Below are 20,820 nucleotides of genomic sequence, written 5' to 3'. Positions count from 1 at the left end.
TGGGTAACTAGAAAAACAGCCCCTCTAACCTGGAAAGAACTTTATGCTTAAAATACCTGGGTTCACAGAGGAGCCCTACAAAAGAGCCATTCTGTCTGTGCAGAGGATCTGTGCCACATCCCTTTGGGCTGCAGAGGAACTGTACCTGGCCCTGCCACTCTTAATGAAGGTAGGCATTGTGAGAACGGAAAGGAGAGATGTGCACCCACATTCAGCAGCCTGTCTGGTGCACTTGAACTCCCTCCCCACCTCCTGTTCTGCCCTCCCGCAGCCCCAGTGCCATCGTGCTGGGAAGGGATTTTCTGCTTGGAGTGCTGGATGCTTATAACCTGCTGGGATCACAACAACCTTGGTTTTCCTTCTTAGAGTTATAGCTGCACACCCAGGGCAGCCGTTTATATCTACTCCCAGTTAGCGGCAGCAATAATAATTATGATGATGGCACACCACACCTGTATTGCTCCTTTTTAATAAGTAAGGCCTCTGTTTGCATTCTTAATATTTGATCTTATTTTATATTTACCTTGCTGGCTTAAAATCAGCCTGGGCTTAATTGCTTATGTGGAGGAAGCTAAGCTAGGCTGGGCTGACAGGAAGTGATTGAGAAGGTTCTGGAAGTAGTAGTGCCTTTTCCTGTGACCTTCCTACATGGGCAGGCTGCTGTCATGTGGTACCCCTTTGTTTCTTCTCTCTTACTGCCTCTTCCCTCTTTCTCCATAACCTTGGGATCTTTCTATCCTTCCCACTTTCCTAAGAAAGCCTTTTATCAATCCTGTAGATGAACTCGTCCACATAAGAGATGAGGTACACAGAACTTCAGCTTGTAATGAAATGTATCAGTGCTCTGGGGCCATTTAATATCCAAGGCCAGGAGTACCTTCATGTGTCCTAGACTAATGGCACTGGAGGTGGCAGATCCTGCATTTCAGATTGGGCACAAACCTGCAGAGTGAGAAATCTCTGGCTGTGTGTTTGATTTGTCAATTGTAGAAAAATGATGAACGCAAATATCTATTCTGCAAGAGAAAAAGACAGTCACATGGGACATGCCACTGTTCCTCCCAAGTCACTATAGTAGCATCTACAATCTAGGACATCCACCTCCTTCCTGGCCAGGCTGTGTCCCCCTGCACCATAGTGAGCTACCAGTTATCTCTCACCCTTCACAGTGTGGACTTGAGCAAGCTGTCCAGGCATTACCTGATGTGGCCATGTGCCCTGGACTCACGGCCATCCATTCTCACCATGTACCTGCCTTCCCCTCAGGCACTATCTTCCATTGGATCGTCATGGGGGATTAACGTCCTTGAGTGGCACCCTAGGAGCACATCTGTCAGGTCCTCACAGGAAGTGCTTCTAGACAGGTGGTTTAAAGAGATCTTGATGAAGATGGAGTCAGGGTTCAAGAAAGCTGGGCAGAGGATGCAGGCAGTCAGAACAGTACCCTCAACTAGCAGTAGAGGAGCTTTTTCTGTGGGTCTGCCTACAGGTACGAAGGAGAGAACAGCTGTGTGAAGAGGGTTCCATGGCCTTTGGCATCAAGATGCAGCCAGTGTGCCCTGAGCCCAGAAGCAGCAGAGTGAAGACCTGAGCCCGGTCTCCTCTGACCTACCCACAGACTCTGGCTAGTGCTTCCCACTGGCTAGCCTCAGAAAAAGAACCTTTGATGTGGTTTGCAAAGGTCAGCCTCCTGGAGTGCCAGCGCGGTGGAGGTGGGCATACAGGCAGCACATAGGCATCCTGAGTACCATGGCAGTGCAAAACACTGCTTCTGCTGTTGCATAGAATCAGACTACAGGCTCAGAGGATTCCAAGACCAAGTCCCTAGCCTTGAGGAAGTTTGGATTTACTTGAGAAATAACAAACTGTAAGGAAAACAGTTTAAAGTGAGTTGATAATACAAGCGATTGTTTATGTCAGTTACCATTTTACAAAGTCTTTTTTCCAAATATTATTTCACTTAACCCATACCAAAAGGTCTTTGAGTAAATAATATCATGGTCTTTCTGTGGAGGCGGAAATGCGAGTCCAGAAAAGTTGACTAGCTTACCTGAAGTCCTGTGGGTGGGAGACGGTGGGACAAGAACTGGCATCTAGAATTTTCCTTAAAATTATAAGTGGCACTCGTGTTCTAGGAGATGAGGAAGGACTCTGAGCGGTGGATGGTTCTAGAAGCTACCAGAGGCTAGAAGTGGGCCTCCCAGAATGAATGAGTGGATAGGGATTCAGCACTGCCTGGGATGGCCCAGCCAGTTAGTGTCCCTGGCTTTGCAGACTCTGCAGTGTCTCTTACAGGTCTTCAGCTCTGCTCTCTAAAATGAGGGGCCAATCAACAGCCTCGGGAGAGGGTCACTGCTGGGACCCAGGAAAACTCCATTCACAGAAATAAGTGGCAGTCTAGACTTGGCTTTAAAGCAACAGTGTGCAGACCTACAATATGTGAGGTGGAGGGACTAGACCCTGGAGGAGAGATGGATGCTATGTGGTGCCATGTAGGCAGCAGCTGAGAGACAGTACACTAAGGGACAGTGGTGAGGCAGCTCAGCTTGCCTAGAGAATTCTTCGGGATGGGTGGAAACAGGTACCATTGTAGCCTAGGCTTCCTAATAAAGTTCTATAGACTTAAATGACAGAAATGGATCATTTTCCTGATTCTGGAGGCTGGAATCTGAGATCAGGGTATAGATAAGGCTGGCTCCATGGAAGCTGTAAGGAAAGGGTCCATTGTAGAGACCTCTCCTTGGCTAATAAGCACTGTCTTCACCCTGTATCTTTCTGTGATCTCTGCTCTGTCTCTGTCCAAATGACTTTTTGTTGGGGTACAAGTCATGTTAGATTGTGACCTCATTTAATTATATTACATATTTAAAGACCCTGTCTGCTTAAAAAAAAGTCCATTCTAGTAAGAGGGTTTAAAACATCAGCATGCAGGTTTCAATCTATAACAGATGAGATGCCCAAGTTAAAGTGCGTAGAGCCTGAGGTAGATCATTGAGTTTTTTGTTAATAAGTACCTTTAAGATTCATGCTACAATAACCTATAAGGCAGGGCCATGCTGTCATTAGTACTTTGAGGAAATAAATGCTAGCTATACCATTTTTAATATAAAAATGTAATAAAATGGGCATCTGGCCAAGTAAATGGCAAGGCTCCATATAGGAGTGGATGAGCTTGAGCCATTGCAGCCCAGCAGGCTGGATGCCAAGAGTCACCCGGGACTCCTGCCAGCATTCTGCCTTGTGGGGAAACACCCTCAGCCACTGCCAGTAATGTCTATGTTGGTGCGGTAACTCTTTCTCAACGGGGAAGGTGAAGAGGGGTTGAAAGTAGCAGGTGAGTTCTCTGAGTTTGCACAATGGCCTAACAGCTACATTGCACAATGAGGATAACAACTTTCTTTGCAAGTCTCATGAGAAGCTGGCCATGCCCGCTGATGTCATATGAAGACCTTAGAGAACCCCACCTCTGGGACAAAGTCGGGGCTGTTTGCAGGACCCAAAGTTTCAGAACTTGGCATATTTCATCTTTCTCCCCTAATTCATCTCACATTCTCTGGTGCCTCTTAGGTGGTAAGAACACCTAGGAAAATCTGAGACCCAGCCAGCCTAGATATCTTGCATGTGACTGTTTCTCCCTTTCTCTCATCCAAGCCTTGAGGTGGTTGGGAAAGAAGAAAAATGAAGGACTCCCCAAAATCTTTCCATTTCCCTTGCTAAGTGACTATACGAATCTTTTCCTTTACCAAAGCACAGGTTGCTTTGACTCTCAAGCCTTTGCCTAACCCCTGATGAGTAATGTTTTTAACTTCTGTGGATGCATCTGTCCATCTTTTGTGCATGTACTATATTATGTTAATGTTGTGATGACCAAACAATATCTAATTTCCTTTTAAGAAAAATGTGAATTCTGTATCATTGGCCCAGTCTGGCCCTGCCACTTGGGGATCTGTTTCATGAGGGTCCATCCAGAGGGAGCTGTAGTTTTATGGAGAGCTGGCTTCCTATAGGGGACCATGAGGGTCATGAGCAGTAAGCCTCCTCATTGACCATAACTGCAGAAAGACTACCAGATTACCTGTACCACCATAATTTAAAGACACCACCTGATGTCTCAAGATGGAGTCACAGAGCTCAGTGGATGACATTTCAGCGGTTTATAAACCCAAACATGCCAGGAAGCACCAGGACCACTGGACAATAGCTTAGATCTAATATACCTCCCCCAAGGTATATTATTGTGTGGTCTTCACATTGTCTTATGGAGGAATTACGTGTGGAGACTATTATAATTTATTACAGTTTCCATGGCATCTACCCAGTTGTTATCCAAGCAAACCAAGGAGAGACATTAACTGCACCTCTCCTGAGACACAGAGACAGACTGCTGAGAGTCGATGTTGAGAGGGATGGAGGGCCAGAACATACTCATTCAGGGATGCAGTGAGCTGCTGACAAGCCATGGCCCAAGTGGGCATGGTGGCTTCTAGCTGTCTGGGAGGCAGAGTAGAGACTCTTTAAGTTGAGGAATTCAGGCATCCTGGTAGCATCGCAGGACCCCATGTGTTAAATAAAAAAAAAAAAAAGTAGAGTTGGTACAGTTCATTTTAGCCATTGCTACTAAAACTAAGAAAACAGTGATGGCACTCAGCACTTGCAACAACAACTGTGGATTGCTTTCTCAAGAAACCTTTATTTTTTGTTTTGTTTTAGAGTCCTCCTCCCCAAATCCCAGAGGCCCACATTTGGTGATAGTGCTTGTTAGCAGTAAAGTCAGCAAATGAGCTTCATCTCTAGGCTGCTTCCTCAGTATCTTCCCTCAAAAGTGTATCAGGTCAGGCTCGGGAAAAGGCTCAGCCAGTGAAGTGTTTACCATGCAAGCGTGGGGACCTGAGCCTGAGCCTGGCACCTAAGCTGGGCCTGGTGATAAGCACTTCTAGTCCTGGTGCTGGGGAGGCAGAGATGAGTGGACACCTGGGGCTTGCTCACCAGCTATCCTAGCCAAGTTGGCAAACTCCAGTTCCCACCAGACACTTGAGATTGACCTCTGACCTCCATCCACACACAGGCTATCATGGCATACACATGAACAGGTACACACACCATACATCACACAGACACACACACAGAGACACATAGACACACACACAAACACACACAGTAACACACCACACACACACACACACACACACACACACACACACACACACACACACACACACACTGTTTTACAAAGGGTATATCCTCACCTGTCTGGAGAGACATAGACAACCACATAATCACATTGGATGGGGTGTCCTTTGACCCCTGAGGTCCTCCCTCATCTTTCAGCCAGCCGCCTCAGGCAAGTGACCATAGGCACTCAAGCTTTCCAGCTCACCTGTGGGATAAGGTCTCATGTTTGTGATTCTCGACCTTCACAGTCTGAGCACAGAGTTCTCCAGAAGTCTCCCTTAGAACAGCAGCTGCAGCACGGCTGTGGGATCCTTCACTGACAGGAGCACTTTATTTTCAGCTGTTTTATCTCCCAGGTGCCTATGGAATAAACTAAATAAATGTTCCTTTCTGGTGAGAGATGTCCATTTCAGCTAGGAACCTTTAGAGACGTGACTCAGCTCACAGAGCAGATTGAATGGAGACCATACAGGCCATGCACATAGGGAACTGAGCCGGAGGTTCTGCCGCATCCCACCATGAGCATCCTGACCACAGGTGGTTCCATCTGAACACACATATGTTTAACTGGGTTCTTCTTATGGTTTTTAAAGTTACCCTACATTTGTTTCCAAAATCAAACAAGATATGACACACTTTTTGTCAAGCCAAATGCTGGATAACGCCCCTGGTTGACACGTCTCTGAGCTTTGAACCACTGACTGGAATCCTTGTGCCCTCACACCACCCCCAGGAGCTTGGCAATGAGCAGCTTTCTGTTCCCCCACACACACATCTCCACAGAAAGTGAGGTCCTCAGGGCTCCCTTATTTGCTTTAGTTCTCGTTCTAAAATGTACCCCTCTAGAGGGGAAATGGGACCTGACTCACTTCCAATGTTTGATTCGGGAAGGAGTTTTGAGAAGAAGGAAGCCCAGGGCTGATTTGAGAGTTGCTGCTTATTCTACACTGTGTTTTGCCCAGTGGAGTCATGGACCTCCCTATAGGTTGGCAATGAGCTTGACCCCTTTCGAAGACAAGCCAGACTTCTGAATCCCTACTAACATGAAAGTTCATTGGCTGTCATCTAAGTTTCAGGAGACTAGGATGAAAGATGTTCCCTTCACAGCCTTCCCCAGAGCACATGGGGCCACTTGTCTGTCCTCATCAGAGCACTTACTTTCTTGTAGGACTGTATGGTAACTTCCTACGTCCATCCACTGCTCCCCCTCATCAATAAGCTGTGCTCAGTACATGCCCATCTCTTCTTTCTGACAGCCACTGTGTTGTGTCACAGGAGCATGCAAGTATGAGTGTTATCAAGAGAAGCCCCCTTGCTGGGGAGTTAGCTAAAGCGTTGGCTCTCAGGACGTCAGGCTGTTACACAGTACAGACTGCTCTGTCTCTTGGCTCCTTCCTCTGCATTTAAGCCCAGACATGAGCGGAGCCTAAGGCTTTCTGTGCACAAGAAACTGAACTCTGATGAAAAGTGGATTCCCAAGACAGCTTAGTTATTCTGTACCCAAACCAGACTCTCAGGTTATTCGTCTCCAAAAGAAAACAGAATATGAAATGTACTGTATATGAATTACATGCACAGAATATACAGAATTAAACACAGGAAGCATTTGTGAAATCTGAAGTAAAGCAGATGCATATGTGCTTTGGATGTAACCAAGACTGCGGCATTGGGTAGTCTCTTACTGAATGAAACACAATGACTGGGCTAGACAAGGGGAGAGGTAGATAAATAGATAACTGACACCGTCCGAGGAAGTGGGAAGGAAGCGTTGGAGGCCACTGTAGCTGGCATTTGTGGTGCCTGGGAGGGAGAAGCTTGAGCCATCTAGCCAGTGGGACAGGTGAAATTCAGGCACTTGATCCTAGTGGTTACCTACTTAAATCTGTGAAAGGGACACCCCTCACTCAGGTGACACAGGTACTAGGAGTCTCCAGGTACATGTGCCAGTGTGCCTGGGAGCCGCTTCTAGAGTCAGCCATTTGCTCCACTAAGGGTCCATCATTTTGTTCTATGTTGTTAATTCATGTGACTTAAAAAGTTTCACCAGATTTTGTTACATTTTCTTATATGTCTTGGTTTATGCTTTTCATTGCTCTGTTAATTTTTGGAGAAATAAGAGTGTTCATGTAAGAAGTTGGTTATTTCTTTTGCCTGTGCTGATTGCATGTTCTCTGTTGATATCTTGTCCCTGATCTTGACACTGGCCATCTTGTCTGTGAAAGGAGGCGCTGCAGCAGGCTTGCTTGATCAGAAGAAAGGGAAGTTTGCTTGGTTTAGGCACTCTACAGAAACCCATGGTAATGTCTCCTGTGCTCTCTGTGTGTAAATATGTGTTGGTCCATACAGATTGCATGGAAGAATGTTGCTCTTGATGTCTGGAGTGCATGTGTGCGTGTGTGTCTGTGTGGGCACGCACCAGCGCTCTTCTGTTGGTTTGTGTTTGTATGGGTGTGTGTTTGTGAGGGGAAGACCACTGACCCTCATCTCTTCCACTGGATAGAGTCAGCGAGCTTGACAACCAGTACCCACTGTTCCGTGATAGAAGATGGAGTCATTTCTTTGGATAGTGACAGCCACAACCTGTCACTGCAAATGCAGAATGAGCCCCAGTGCTGGAAGGGCCTTGATTGTAGAGGATATGCTTACTCCTAAGGCCCAGGCAACTTCTTCCTAATTTTGGTGTCTTTCCAAGCCTAGCACTACTACTACTCACAGACAAGGGGTTCTCTGAGAGCCAAGTATCACAGAGTCAGGAGGCTTTCTACATGGGGCTCAGACCTCTGAGAGTTAAAGGAGCCTGGGTCTGGGGTGGCTAAAGATAAACAAACTGAAAGGCCAAATGCTCCTCACTTTTACAGCTTCTTATTTAATGTGGATTGTCCACAGCCTATGGACGCCTCCCAAGGCCCCTGTTCCCAGTTCCCAGTGCTAAGTCACCTAAGTGACTAGTCCCATCCAAAGACCTTAGGCTGAAATGTGAATGTCAGTGCTGTAAAACTGAACAACATTGCTGGGCTATTCTATGCCATTGTGGTATGTCCAGAGCCTGGCTCAGCCTCCCAGTCATTGACTGACCCTAGATGTAGAGTAGAGACTTGGTCTATACTAGAGTAGTCAAGGTGACCCTGGGGCAGGGACAGTGCCCAGCCACTAGTCCTTTGTAGGCGCACCATGGACTTTGACCGTACATTCTCTAAGTCTCACTTTCCTTTCCTGGGACATAAGGGGGACATGCAAGAGTTGGGTAATTTTTACAGTTTCCTCAGCCCTTAATATCTATGAGATGGTGTCTGGATTCTTTTTCCTCAACATTTTTGAGGCAGAATCCTAAGTCAAAGAGAACTATTCCATGTGAGAGTCAAAACAGAGTAAGTCATGGGTTCCATGTTTGTGTTTTCCATGTTTGAAATGAAACTCTTTTCATCTGCCTGACTGGTCTTGAACCAGAAGAAAAAAAAACTTGGGAAAATCCGTCTCCATCAACGTTACCATGTAACGAGGGAATGTCTCCCCTGGGCTGTGGTAGTCCATGGAGACTTGTCACTACTGTCACAGGCTCAGTAGTTGTAGACACTGTGGCTGCTGAGGGCTACTGATTTCTTACCAGATGAGAGGTTTATTCTGGAAGGAGTGCTGGTCCACATTGCTCTACAGAAGGATTGGTAAAACCAAGGAGCTCCCTGGGAGTTGTGGTGTATAAGACTAATGCCAGCACTCAGGAGGCTAAGGCAGGTGGACTGCAAGTTTGAGGCCAGCTTGGAATATGTCAAGACCATATCTTATTTTTTAAGTAAATATATTTTTTAAGTAAATAGGTGTGTGTATATATATGGATGGATGGATTCATATTACATTAAAAGGATGGTGGCAGTTCTAAAGAACTCTTGGAGCTAAACTTAAATTTCATAGAGTAAATAATACTAAAATAAATGACCTAAGCCACCATGCTGAGTCTAAGCTAGGAAACTCCTTTCTAGGCTTCTGCTGCCTTAGTGTAAGATGCTGGCCATTGCTTGGGCAGGTTGGCTCTGGGACAATCAGGTAGCTAGTATCTCTGTTTAGATGGGGGTCCAGGACTTCTAAGAAGGGAGATGGTATCCCTGCAGGTTCTCTTTGGCCCACATTTAAGCCTAATTTTGTGGTTCCTGCAATTAGACATTTCCATTCTTTGTGTGTGCCATGTTGTGTGAGGCCAAGCACGTGAGCTTGACAGAGACTAGTTACCTCAAGACCACCACCTCAGTGTGGTCCTAAGTGTCATTGCTTTATGACATAGTGCCCTGCAGGAAACACACATGTCCCAAATCGGTCAGGAAATTTGAGTAGCAGAAGCACCTTTTCTGCAGACAAGCTAGACTCCAGTCTTGGCCTGGCGCTGGTAAGGGAAGGAAAGGAAGAAAGTGGCAGAGTCGTGTTTTAAGAGCTTCTCTCCCTGTGGTCAGTTGAGGATGCAAATGGAAAACTTCACCACCTTTCAGGGGCTACAAAGTTGAGGGCCCAGGAAGGATGCGACCATCATTCTTGCCCAGATGTGTCCTGTAAGGTAAACGGTCTGGTCACCAGAGTCCCCCGCTACATTCTCACTCATCTGCAGTGTCCTGGCAGCTGGCTTGTCCAGCCCGGTGAGGACAGTGCCAGGGCCAGGCCCCCACAGACAGGCCAGCAGGTGGTGCCCAGCCAGCCCTGGGCTAGGATGGTATGTCTTACACTAACGCTCTTCTTCTCCCTTTCTCTCCCTACCCTCAATGCCTTCCATCCCTCCCCTTGACTCACAGTGAGCATGCCCACAAGTGAGACTGAGTCTGTCAACACTGAAAATGTGGCTGGAGGTGACATCGAGGGCGAAAACTGTGGAGCCAGGCTTGCGTGAGTATCCATAGCAAACTTAGCGCTGAGTTCTTCCTGGGGCATGGCCTGGGAAACTGGCTCATGGAGTCAAGTAGGATGGCTCTCCTCACTCCAGGGGCAGAATCAGAACCTTGGTTGACAACCTGTGCCCTGGGTGGAGGGAAGAGAGGCCTGGGGTGATGATCTCATATGGGGTAGTGGGCTCTTCAACATAAAGCCCATCTTGAGCATTCCTGGGAGGGCCACCAAACTCAGATATTTGGACCCTTTCACTCTATCAGAGAAATACGGAAGTAGGGGTGCTCTGGTGTCTGCTTTTCCTTATTCCCTTTCTTTTTTTTTTTTTTTCATAAGATCCAGTAGGTCAAGGTCCCTGCTGCTACATGGTCATTTTTTCCATTCTGACAAACATGGCCTTATAGAAAATCACCAGCTAAGGAACTACACTGTCGGGGGATGATCCTGTGGTCCTGTGCAGCTCTGAGCAGCCCTTCTAATGACGGGGAGCCAGTGCCTGGCATACTACCAGGAATGTCCTTAGCCTAGGAGGCAGCAGTCCTTCTTAGCGGCTAAGGCTTCCTCTCAGTTCCTGGTTCCCAGGGACTTTGACCTGGGACTTAGCCAGATGTGAGAGAGCAGGAGCTGTTGTCCATAGGAGCAGTTCACATGTGGATTGTCACAGTCCTGAACACGGGATCAAATCATCCATGTCAGTGACCCTCACTCCCTAATGAAGGGAAAAATGGTTTCATTACTAAAACTGGCAAAATCAATTTGATTACTAGCGTCACAAAAGCAGAACCTGGGGGACAAAGGGGTATGCCACTAGGTAGCCACACCCAGGCTTCACTCTGGGAGGGATGACCGCTTTTCCTATGGGCATGAGCATTGTCATGTAACCTTGTCTTGACCATTAGAAGGAACTGCAAACAGAAGGATTAGCCCAAATAAAATGTGTCTCCAAATGCTCCTGGGCTAGAACAGCACATTCCCCTGTAGCATGACTCACTGCCATGCAGACCCAGCCTTCTCACGACAGTAGCTGCAGGCAAATCTGAGTATGCCTGTGTGCGAGCCAAAAGAGGGAGGTGATCAGGGCTGGGGAGCTGTGCAGCCAGGTTCCAGGGTCCACAGGGCTGTGGCATCACTCACTCTGACAGTGGCACCAGGGAGTCTGCACTGCAGATTTCTCAGCATTGTTGAGAAGCAATTATTGTCAAAGTGTTGTTAAAATATGGTGCTAATTACATTTGTAAGCAATACTCCCAGCCTTTCTTCTTCTTTTCTCTTTTGGAAGTCTACAAAGTAAGCGCTTGAGTTTCTAGAGGTGGCCCCAGATAGCAATGATAGGGGCAAGCATATAGGACATTTCTAGCCCATAAGTTCCAGGCTTTTCTCCTTGCTTGACATCAAGGATGGGGAGTTTGGAGAAAAGATTATCAAGGTTATTATCATGCTGGCTTTGGGGCATGGCCCAAGGTATAAACCAGGAGGGGCCAAGGAGCTGGCACTGGGAACTCACTTAGCAGTACATTTTGGAGTCCTTGATGCTAGGCTGGAAAGCAAACCTGATTATCCCCTGTGGAGGGAAACGAGCATTGCTGCTCTGTCTGTCACCTCCTAGGAGGAGTTATGCAGAAATGGTTGTTCTCATTCCTACACATACCCAGGTTGATACACATCTACACTGCATACAAAAGATAGTTATGGCGCCAGAATTAGAATGTACACTTCATCAACTGCTATCTTTGCTCATCTCCCCACAAGACAGATAGGCTAAGATTGCTACTGTTGCCATCAGTGGATCGCCTTGAGAAGAGAAGCAGGCTGAGGGCAGAATGAGAGGTCATCCTTCTGTAAGCTTTGAGCTAAGCGTCTTGAGGTCGGGATGAGGACTTTCATGTAAGAAGGCTGGGGTAAAGATGCCGCGTGGGCGTGGGTGGCAGAGGGGTGTAGGCAAATGACTGCAGTGTGAGGCAATGCATGGCAGGGAAAGAGAGAAAGGAAAGACACACCAAATTTTGATAAGATAAATTGATAACAAGGCTGAAGCAAAATGAGAAGGGGGGTCCAGCCTAAAAGACACGCAGGTGCTGTGTGGACAGCAGGGCAAGGAGTTCTGAGGTTCAGCTCTGAGTAAGGATGGAGACTGGCATTTGAGGCCACTGATAAGGTCGTAGGACAGAATTTATTCAGAGAGATGTGGGAAACAGGAGACGAGGACCAAACTTTAGGGGAACTCAGGCAAACAGACAGTTCCACAGAGAGATGTGGAAGGGAGATGTCAAAGAAAGCCTCTCTGTGGGAACCTTCATGGTAGTCACAGCCTATGGCAGGGGTAGAAATATTCATCCAGAAAAGCAGCACTGACTCCATGGAGCTGCCCACCTAGTGTGGAAGAGGCCCTAGAAAGTTGTGATGCATAAGTAAATGTAATGTATCCTCAATTGCGGAGAGTCCTGGTTTGGATTGACAGGTTAGGAAAGTGCACTGAAGGATTAAAATTTAAGCTGAAAACTAAGAATAACTAGAAATACTAAGTGCCAGGGGCCAGCATGTGTGTGAGGGATGGTGGTTCGGGTTGTAGGGCAAGAACTGATAGGCTCCATAAGGAGCTTGGTCTGTGTTACAAGAGTGTGAGAAGTCGCTGAAAGGTTTTCAGAACACAGAGCTGGTGGTCGACTAACGGAGCAGCCACTGCGGCTGCTCACATATGGGAGAACGGCAGCCCTAAGTAGAGCTGTAATGTGGGGACAGAAAGAATGGGCCAATCGTCAGGGTGTCCTGGAGCTCTCTACTCTAAGGGGTTTGGGGTACACTGACTCTGGGAGCCAGTCTCAGGAAGGGTGGAAATGTGCCAGTGCAGGGCACCCCCCCAGAACACTGAGGCCGTGCAAAGGAGAGAGAAGTGGGACCGGGAAGGGAGGAGCAGGCACAGGAATAAAGGACGGCTTTCACAGCCGTGGGGTGGTCTTCAAGACACTGAGAAGCCGATGGAAATCCAGAAGCTGAAGAAACTGCAAAGGAATTGAGCACAGGAAGTAGATTTCCTCTACCTGGGAAAATGAAAGGGAGCTGACATCAGACTTGAAGCTAGCACCCTTTCAAAGATGCAGCTCCCTTCTCCCAAGAAAGGGACAGGGTGGGCGACTGATTCCAGCAGAAACCAGGGCTGGACACTGCCTTCCAGGGCGGCTTAAAGGACACTACTTCAGTCTCCTTGGTACATTTGGCTCCATGTGAGATCACAAATGACTGAGGCATTCTGCAGCTTGAGAAACTGCATAGCAGAGACCCATGTGACATGAAGATTCCTTTTAGCTCTCAGGGCCTGTGGCCCTGTAGAGAATGTGGAGTCAGAACACTGGTCAGTGAAGGGAATCATTCTAAGATCCGTCATCTTTCACGGGGTGAAGACTGGGTATTGTAGAAACTTGAAGGATAACATGGAAGATGCAAATGGAAAGACCACCAAGGGACCACTAGATGTGCAGCTGTGGACATTCTGGAGACTGACACTGTCCATGTACATTTGGCATCTTTAAAATGTATTTTTGGTACTTTTTAATAGCCTAAAAGCACTAAAAAACAATAATTATGTGAATCTGGTGGGGATTAGCCACAGTGACCCAGCTCAAGGCCAAGTGGGTAATCTCCTTTATGTCAAAGGTCACCTGGACATCACTAGAGGCCAAGCTGAACACTAGCAGTCAAGTCTGTTGTTTGCCTGGGAGCATTGAAGAGGCAGAGGGATAGAGAGGATCCTCTACAGGCAAAGCCTGGGCTCCAGAAAGGAGGTTCAGGCCAGAGATGGGTTTAGCATCCAGTATCTGGAGCCAATGTTCAGCTTGGGCAAACTCCAGGACATATTCCGTCTCGTCAGAACAGCTGGGGTTGTGATCAAGCTGTGGAGTCGGAGAAGCTGAGTCAGCAATCTTTCTGAGTGTGCTGAAGGCAAAATGGGGCCAATTCAGGAAAACTCTTGCACGGTAGGTAGTAATTGTACAGTACTTATCACTCGAAGAAGGAAGAAGAAGCTGAATGTATAAACAACTACCAAGGAGTTCAACTGTTTGTCAGATAATGATAAATTCAAAACCAGTAGCCAAGAGAGGAAATGATTTGAGGGTTGTCTCTAATTTCCAATGTCAAAGTCAGGGAGGAAAATCTTGGTCTTCTAGGTTGGCCCTAGAGGTCCAGTTGAGTACCTGGGGATAAAGAGATAAATAGGTAAGTCCCTACCCTTATTCTGGAGGTCTCATGTGTGGCTAGTTATTAACCTCCTCCGCTTCCTTGCTCTTAACAAAGCTGAGACATGAAGTAGGGATGGTGTTGCACTTGAATATGAATGATGGAAAAGTCCAGAAACTTTGAAGCAAGCTACTCATGCCCACTGGGGTTTGGGTACACTGAAGGCATCTGCTGTTTCCAGGACTCTACAGGCTGCACAGATGTCAAACATCAGTAGGAGGTAGACATGCTAAGGTGCTCAGGACACTCTGGCTCCTTTCTCCACAGTGAGAACTGCTATCCAAACATGGAGTCTGTCGATACACCAGGAGACTGTAGGCTGGGCAGCGAGGAGTAATGTCCTTCTATTTTGTGAAGTCTTGTAGCTAACTGCTCTTGCATACAGGGATTGCCAGGGAATCAAAGCCTTCAATCTTGTGTAAAGTTCTAAGTCCAGCTCTTCTAGGACCCCATGGAGTGAAAGCACTCCTTTCCTATGTGCAGGTACCAAGTAGTGCTGCCCAGGGGCCGAGGAAACGGGCTCATATTAAAAACAAAGGGATGTTTTGGATACAGAGAACCTAAAGTCATGCTCACAGGCTCCCGATAGCAATAAGAAGCCTTCTTCATATGAGGTATTCAGGGTTAGATATCAGGACTCAGAGCCAAATAGGCAGGAGACTCATGGACCATTTCATTTGGCCCAGAGTACAAGGACACCAAACAGTGGCCACCCATGAACAAGGACAAATATTCACTCAGCTCTGTTCTCCCCTTTTCCAATATCACAGATTCATTTCCTTAAGAGAATCCTCAAGTTCCTCATGGGGGGGTTTCTAAGGTCTCACTTTCACTTGTGAATTAACTGGACTGAGAGTAAGAGAGAGACTTGCAGGGGGCAAAGGGTCTGGGTTGAGCCAGAAACCACTGAGACCCTCTGCAAGAAAGCCTGGAACCAGCTCGGCCTTCTCACAGATCCCTGAGCTGAGCATATCAGTAACCTGCCTCCCTGTCTCCATTGAGCAGGTAGCAAACATTTCTTCCCCCATTAAATGGATAAAAGACGCTGCCCTGGGCTCTAGGTCCCCTCCCACATGCTCAGTTAACATGTCATTAAACCCTGCAGCCTAGCAGGCTGACCTGGGGGTGGAAAAGGGTTGTTAGCTAACAGTTCAGAGCAATAAAGGCACTTGGCTCAGCTTCTCAGTGCCCTGGAGATATAATTACCTCATGTACGAGCTTTGCCACCTGTCACATCTTCTGCTTTTTTTTTTTTTAATAGAAAATAATATCAAGAAGGGTTGATGTTTTCTTGTTACGTGACATAGCTTGCTTTTTGCCTGACTGGGACAACATGACTTTAAGCAGTCACCTTCTAACATCCCTCCAAGGGTCTCTGATCATTGCCATTCCTCATTTGAATTCTGTTCTTTGTGGCCATTTTTAAAATTTCCTACATGAGTATTTACATCATTCCCACTCCTTCCTCTGCCCTCTCAACATCTTCCCTAGCCCCCACTCCTCCCAATTTCATGAACTTGTTCTCTTTGATTCCCACTGGTATATATTTATAAATATATAACCCACTGAGTCCGTTAGTGTTGCTCATGTGTGATGTGTTTAGAGCTGACCTCTTGAGATTGGACAACCTGTCAGGGACCTCGTCCCTGGAGAAGACCAATTCACCTCTCTTAGCAGCGTTGGTTGCCTGTAGTTCTTTGTCTAAGGGTGGAGCTTTCTGAGATTCCCGCCCGCCCTGGTGCTGTCATTTTGCAGGTCCTGCTTGTGGCCGATTGAGCAGTCTCGCTCAACCTGTGACTTTGCCTGTGTTCACCTCTCTCTTAGCATCAAAGCTAAGCTGGCATGCACCTTCAAACGTTTGGGTTTTTTCGCAAAGTGTTTTGTCTCAATTGCTTACATCCTCCTTCACCCTCTCCTTTCTCTTTCCTCCCCACCTTCTCCCTCCTCCCTCCACTTTTCTGTACTTCTCATTAACAAGCCTCTCTCTTGACCTCTCTCTACCTCCCAGCTCCATGTAGCTTCCCTGGAATCTGTCCTAGATTAACTGGACAGTCTCAAAGCCTCCCTTGAAGGTGCTATCTTTTGGGATCCTTCCCGTGCAAAGATCCTTCAAGGCAGCTGTCGTCGGGACACCCTACCTGTGCTTCTGCCCAAAGGTGCCATAGATCTCCGAGGCCACACCTGACTTCAGCACATATAATGTCCCTTTAGAGCCTGAGGGAGGCTATGTGTTCATATCTAGTGAGCAACTCTGAGCTAGGGAAGCCTTCCCGTTTTCAGCTGACTCGTGTGGCTTCATGTGCTTCCTAACCCAGCTCTGGTAGAGATCGAGGCAGACCACAGTGAGGTCAGCACTGAGAGTTTTTTTGCCGGTGGGGTCCTTCTGTCTGCAGGAGAGACTTTCCATTTTCCATGGCTTCCCTCAAGGGGCGTTGTGCTTAGCCCTTCATGGAGTTTGTGGGCAGATACTGATCCTCTCGGGATCCTCTCAGGATGGTGTGCTCCGCTCTCCAGCAAAGGATCACCCACGCTTAGAAGATACTGGATTTGTAGATGTCAGCTGGGCCAGCCACATTCAAATACACAAAATGTTCTTTCTCTGTAGCATTATAACTTACCCCACAAATCCCTCCAGTGCCCACATATCATCCTGGAGAACACCAAATTCCTCGGGGATGATTAAACACTCTTGATGTGGACAAAAGTGAATGTGTTGTCTTTGCTAATATTTCCTCTTACTCTTTCAGCCACCGGATCTCCAAGTCCAAGTTCAGGTGAGTGAGATGCAAACTTCTCCTCTTCCCTTCCATCCCTGTAGCTTGATCCCCAGCTTCTGTGTCAGATGACCCAGGTCATTCCTGTCAGCTTGGGTCCCTCTGGGGCTAGAACTGCTTCCTTTTGTAAGGGTTGAAACTTGGGTTCTTTGGGGTGGGCTCTGAGTGGTGTCTACTTCCTGTACAAGATAAAGTCAGTTAAAATAAATGTGTCAACATTTGTTACTACTTGGCATACTTCACAACTTTGAGGATTACAGACAGAATGTAGATTCTGCCACTGCTTTGAGACAGTATCAGAAGCTTCCAGAACATCCACCCTGTGGCTTGTCTCTGCCTTTACCTTCTGCATGTCTGCACAGATACTTTTTCCTACATGCAACGCCTTGTAGGTCCCCAAATTTCTGTATTCTCTTGCACACTGAGACTTTTTGCGGGGCTTTTCCTCCACCAAAATCAACCTCTATGTCTCTATCTGGAAACATCAGACTTGTCAATCCACTCAAAGGTTACTGCATATGTGGCACCCTTGGCACAGCAAGGTCTCTCCCAGGGAGACTAACATGGTCTTCTCATTGTCTTCCATTCCCACATGGTTTGTCATGCGATAGTCCTAGCACTTACCAATTACACTCTAGCTATTGGCTCAAAGGCCTGTTGCCTCCATTGACCTTTGTCTGCACACTGGAGTCTGCTCAGTGCCTACCTAGCTACTCCATGGGTTGCCTCTGAGAGTTCCCTGAGTGCTTGACTGGTTATATATGTAGAATGGGAATGTAAATTTAATTCCACAAACAAGACTTAGACACCAAAGAATATTGGCCATTTATGTTTCATAACATAGTCTTGCCTCCAGAGCCTCATCACATATGTAGCAGGAATATGAGTAATTCTAAACTAGTTCAGCCAGGTGTTTACCAACAGTATGTTCTAAGCAGTTCCTGGAGGTCACAAGTGCTCAGAGTTCCTTTTCCCCAGCTCCTGTCTAACGTGGATCTGGATACCCAGGGGGTTGGGGAGAATGCCACGATCTCAGAGTCAGAGCTTAGCGAACAAGGTCCTGGAGTTTTCAAGAGTCTCTTGACTCCTGCCATCTCTGAAGCTTGAGCCAGCCCGACATATGGCAAGTCTGTCTAGTGTAGACATCCACCACTGCAGGCCATGTTATGTGCCCTGTGCCATAACCCTCCAGCCTGGAAATCCCCACTTCTGTTCTCTGATTCCCAAGTTCTCTGATCACTGTCCAGCTCCCTGAGCCTTTCCCTGTGACATCGAGGTGTTTCTAAGAGTCCCTCTAACCTCATGGCATTCGACACCCAAGCACTAAGATTAAGTGAAGATTCCTGAGCATGACACTGGTCCAATTCTGACACCTCCTTTCTCCCATGTTCCACTGAGACTGGAAAAATGCAGGCTTCTTTCCCCCCATTGTTCTTTCAAACCAAGGCCTCCTTAGTATAAAAATCCAGGGTCAGATCTACCAGTGCTGGCTTTTATTACATGAAAGAGAGCTCTGAACACAAAAGAATCCTCTCTAGATCTTCATCCTTCGTCTCCTGTGTATGGAGAAGTAGCTGGTATATAATAAGAATTTAGTAATATATATATAGATGGATGGATGGATGGATGGATGGATGGATGGATGGATGGATGGATGGATGGACCACCTGGTCTTGATAAGATGTAGACATTCAAACAGATGTCATATTTGACAAGTAGGTGTTACTCTGAACAGTTCCACAGCCCCCACATGGTAATAGTAAAGAGATTAAATTTTACAGTGAAAATATTTCCCCAATTCTATTCTCACTCCATGCAAATGAGGAAATCATAGATGAATGAATGAATAAACACAATCTGGAGACTTGTGGAGAAGATCCCATACTTGGTGGACACTCATGAGTTATCAGGAGACTCTAAGACCTTCCTTTTGCATTGGGTAATCCACAGTGTCAGGTATGTCCTTGAAAAATTGCAGTCTTTTGATCCTTGGGACTTTGTCCACGCTGCATCTCCAGCCACAGGGCTCTAATTGCTTACTTTGGGGGAGGGGTGGTTCTCTCTCTGCATTTTCAATTTAAGGTAAGCACAGAAATGACCTTGTAGTCACAAGTGGCTTCTTGTCAGTGGGTTGGCACAGTCATTAAAAAACACCTGTAGATGATCCCTGAGGCTTAAAGAAGCCCAGAGTCACAGCTCAGGAATAGGCTCAGCCATCCTACAGGGCAAGTCCTGGCTGGTGTGCTGAACCTATTTCCGTGTGTGCTTTGAAAATTATTCTAGTGGCCATGTCAAGGAAGTCCAAAGGAGCAACAGGAAATGAAACATTTTTCTTTAGAGCAGTGTAATGAAAGCACTGTCATTTCAACAGAAATTAATATAACACATTTTAGTGAGATAGTTTGTGTTCTTTGCTGCACCAAGACTTTTTGAAACTTAGCAGGTACCTTACATTTACTGTACGTCTTAGTTTGGCTTGGCCACATGTTGCTAGTGTCTGTCACCCAGACCAGGGGACCCTAGAAGTCCTGAGCAATATCACAAGCAGCTTGCTCACCTAGATCCTTCAACTCACTGATGATGCCTGGTTAGGCAGTAGCTAAAGCTGGTAATGGATTGAAAACACTCGCAGAACTATCAACATTTCCCAAACAGTTCTCTCAGATGGGAAACAATTTAATAATGACAGTAATAGAATTTGAGCTTCAAATTGGCCTATTTTAGGTGCAGGACTGGATGATACAAAGTCATGGTTAATTTTGAAAGAATGGTTGAATAGAGCTTGCAGGGAAAAAAAGAGACAAATTAGATGATGCTTGGGTTTTTTGATAATTCAGGTTTTCATGTAAAGGAAGATAAAGAACTGGCTACATTTGAGACTCACTGTGCAGCATTGATCCAGAGACCTGTTGGAGTGTTTTCTAGCATAGCTGTGCAGAATTCAGAGCAAATCTCCTGGGGTTCCAAAATATGAAAGCAGTCAGGCCCAGTCTTCAGTAAGAACAGCCTCCCACGTCATTGCATTTCTGCTGTACCATAAACAATTAGGCATACAAGTCTGCCCCATCTCTAGAGCCCATTGTTAGGCTACTTACTCATAAAAGAGTGAAATGTAACGATTTTTCTCTGCTCTCTGTTCCCAGTCCTGTTGAAGATGGAAAACTAACTCCAGCAATAGACAGCTTGTGGGGTCTGTTTCCATGTCTTGGACTTGTCAGCATGGGCATGCCGAGAAAAGCAGTTTCTTTTCCCCTGTCCTTTTCCCTTCCTGGAGCAAGGGGTTTTTAAGCCTTGTCTTTTTCAGGGAGTTGGACCTGGGACATGTCTCTGTGTCATGTCTCACACAACCTATAGGCCAGCATCTTACTACTGTGTGAGACAAACTGTGCTTAATACTATGGGTCTATAACAAAATAGAAGACTGATTATCTCAGTCAAGAGTCAGGGGCCAAACATTAAAAGTTAACAGCTTATAGCAGGCAATGGAAGTCTTCTCCTAGGGGAAACCTCTCTGGATACCTCCATGACTACATAAGATGTAGCCTAGGGACACTATTGCAGAGTGCCCCGGCACGTAGTATGTTCACCTACTGCTGTGCCCTGACGTGCCCTTGTGCTGAGAAGGCAGTGTCTGTTAACTATTGTTATCTTACCTTGTCCTTAGCAGCTGTTAAATAGGTGTTTCTTGACAGCACAAACAAAGTGTGTGATGTAGACAGGCTTTGTAGGGATGCCAGAGCTAGAAGAGCAGAAAGTCCACTGCAGAGAAGCTGGG

The 20,820-nt window shown here is 46.7% G+C and overlaps 1 protein-coding gene across 8 annotated transcripts in view; it reads left to right on the top strand.

Annotated features, from left to right (window-relative positions):
• Positions 1–20,820, top strand: part of Cacna1c (calcium voltage-gated channel subunit alpha1 C) — a 541,159-nt gene that overhangs the window by 407,712 nt on the left and 112,627 nt on the right. For all 8 annotated transcript variants that reach the window (XM_036181728.1, XM_036181732.1, XM_036181730.1 and 5 more), the window contains exons 10-11: positions 9,948–10,038; positions 17,019–17,045. In XM_036181728.1, the coding sequence (XP_036037621.1) occupies positions 9,948–10,038; positions 17,019–17,045 (118 nt within the window). The remainder of the gene's footprint in view (positions 1–9,947; positions 10,039–17,018; positions 17,046–20,820) is intronic.

The sequence above is a fragment of the Onychomys torridus genome, chromosome 3 (assembly GCF_903995425.1).
Source record: "Onychomys torridus chromosome 3, mOncTor1.1, whole genome shotgun sequence".
NCBI lineage: Eukaryota > Metazoa > Chordata > Mammalia > Rodentia > Cricetidae > Onychomys > Onychomys torridus.
This window is presented reverse-complemented; position numbering and strand designations above follow the sequence as displayed.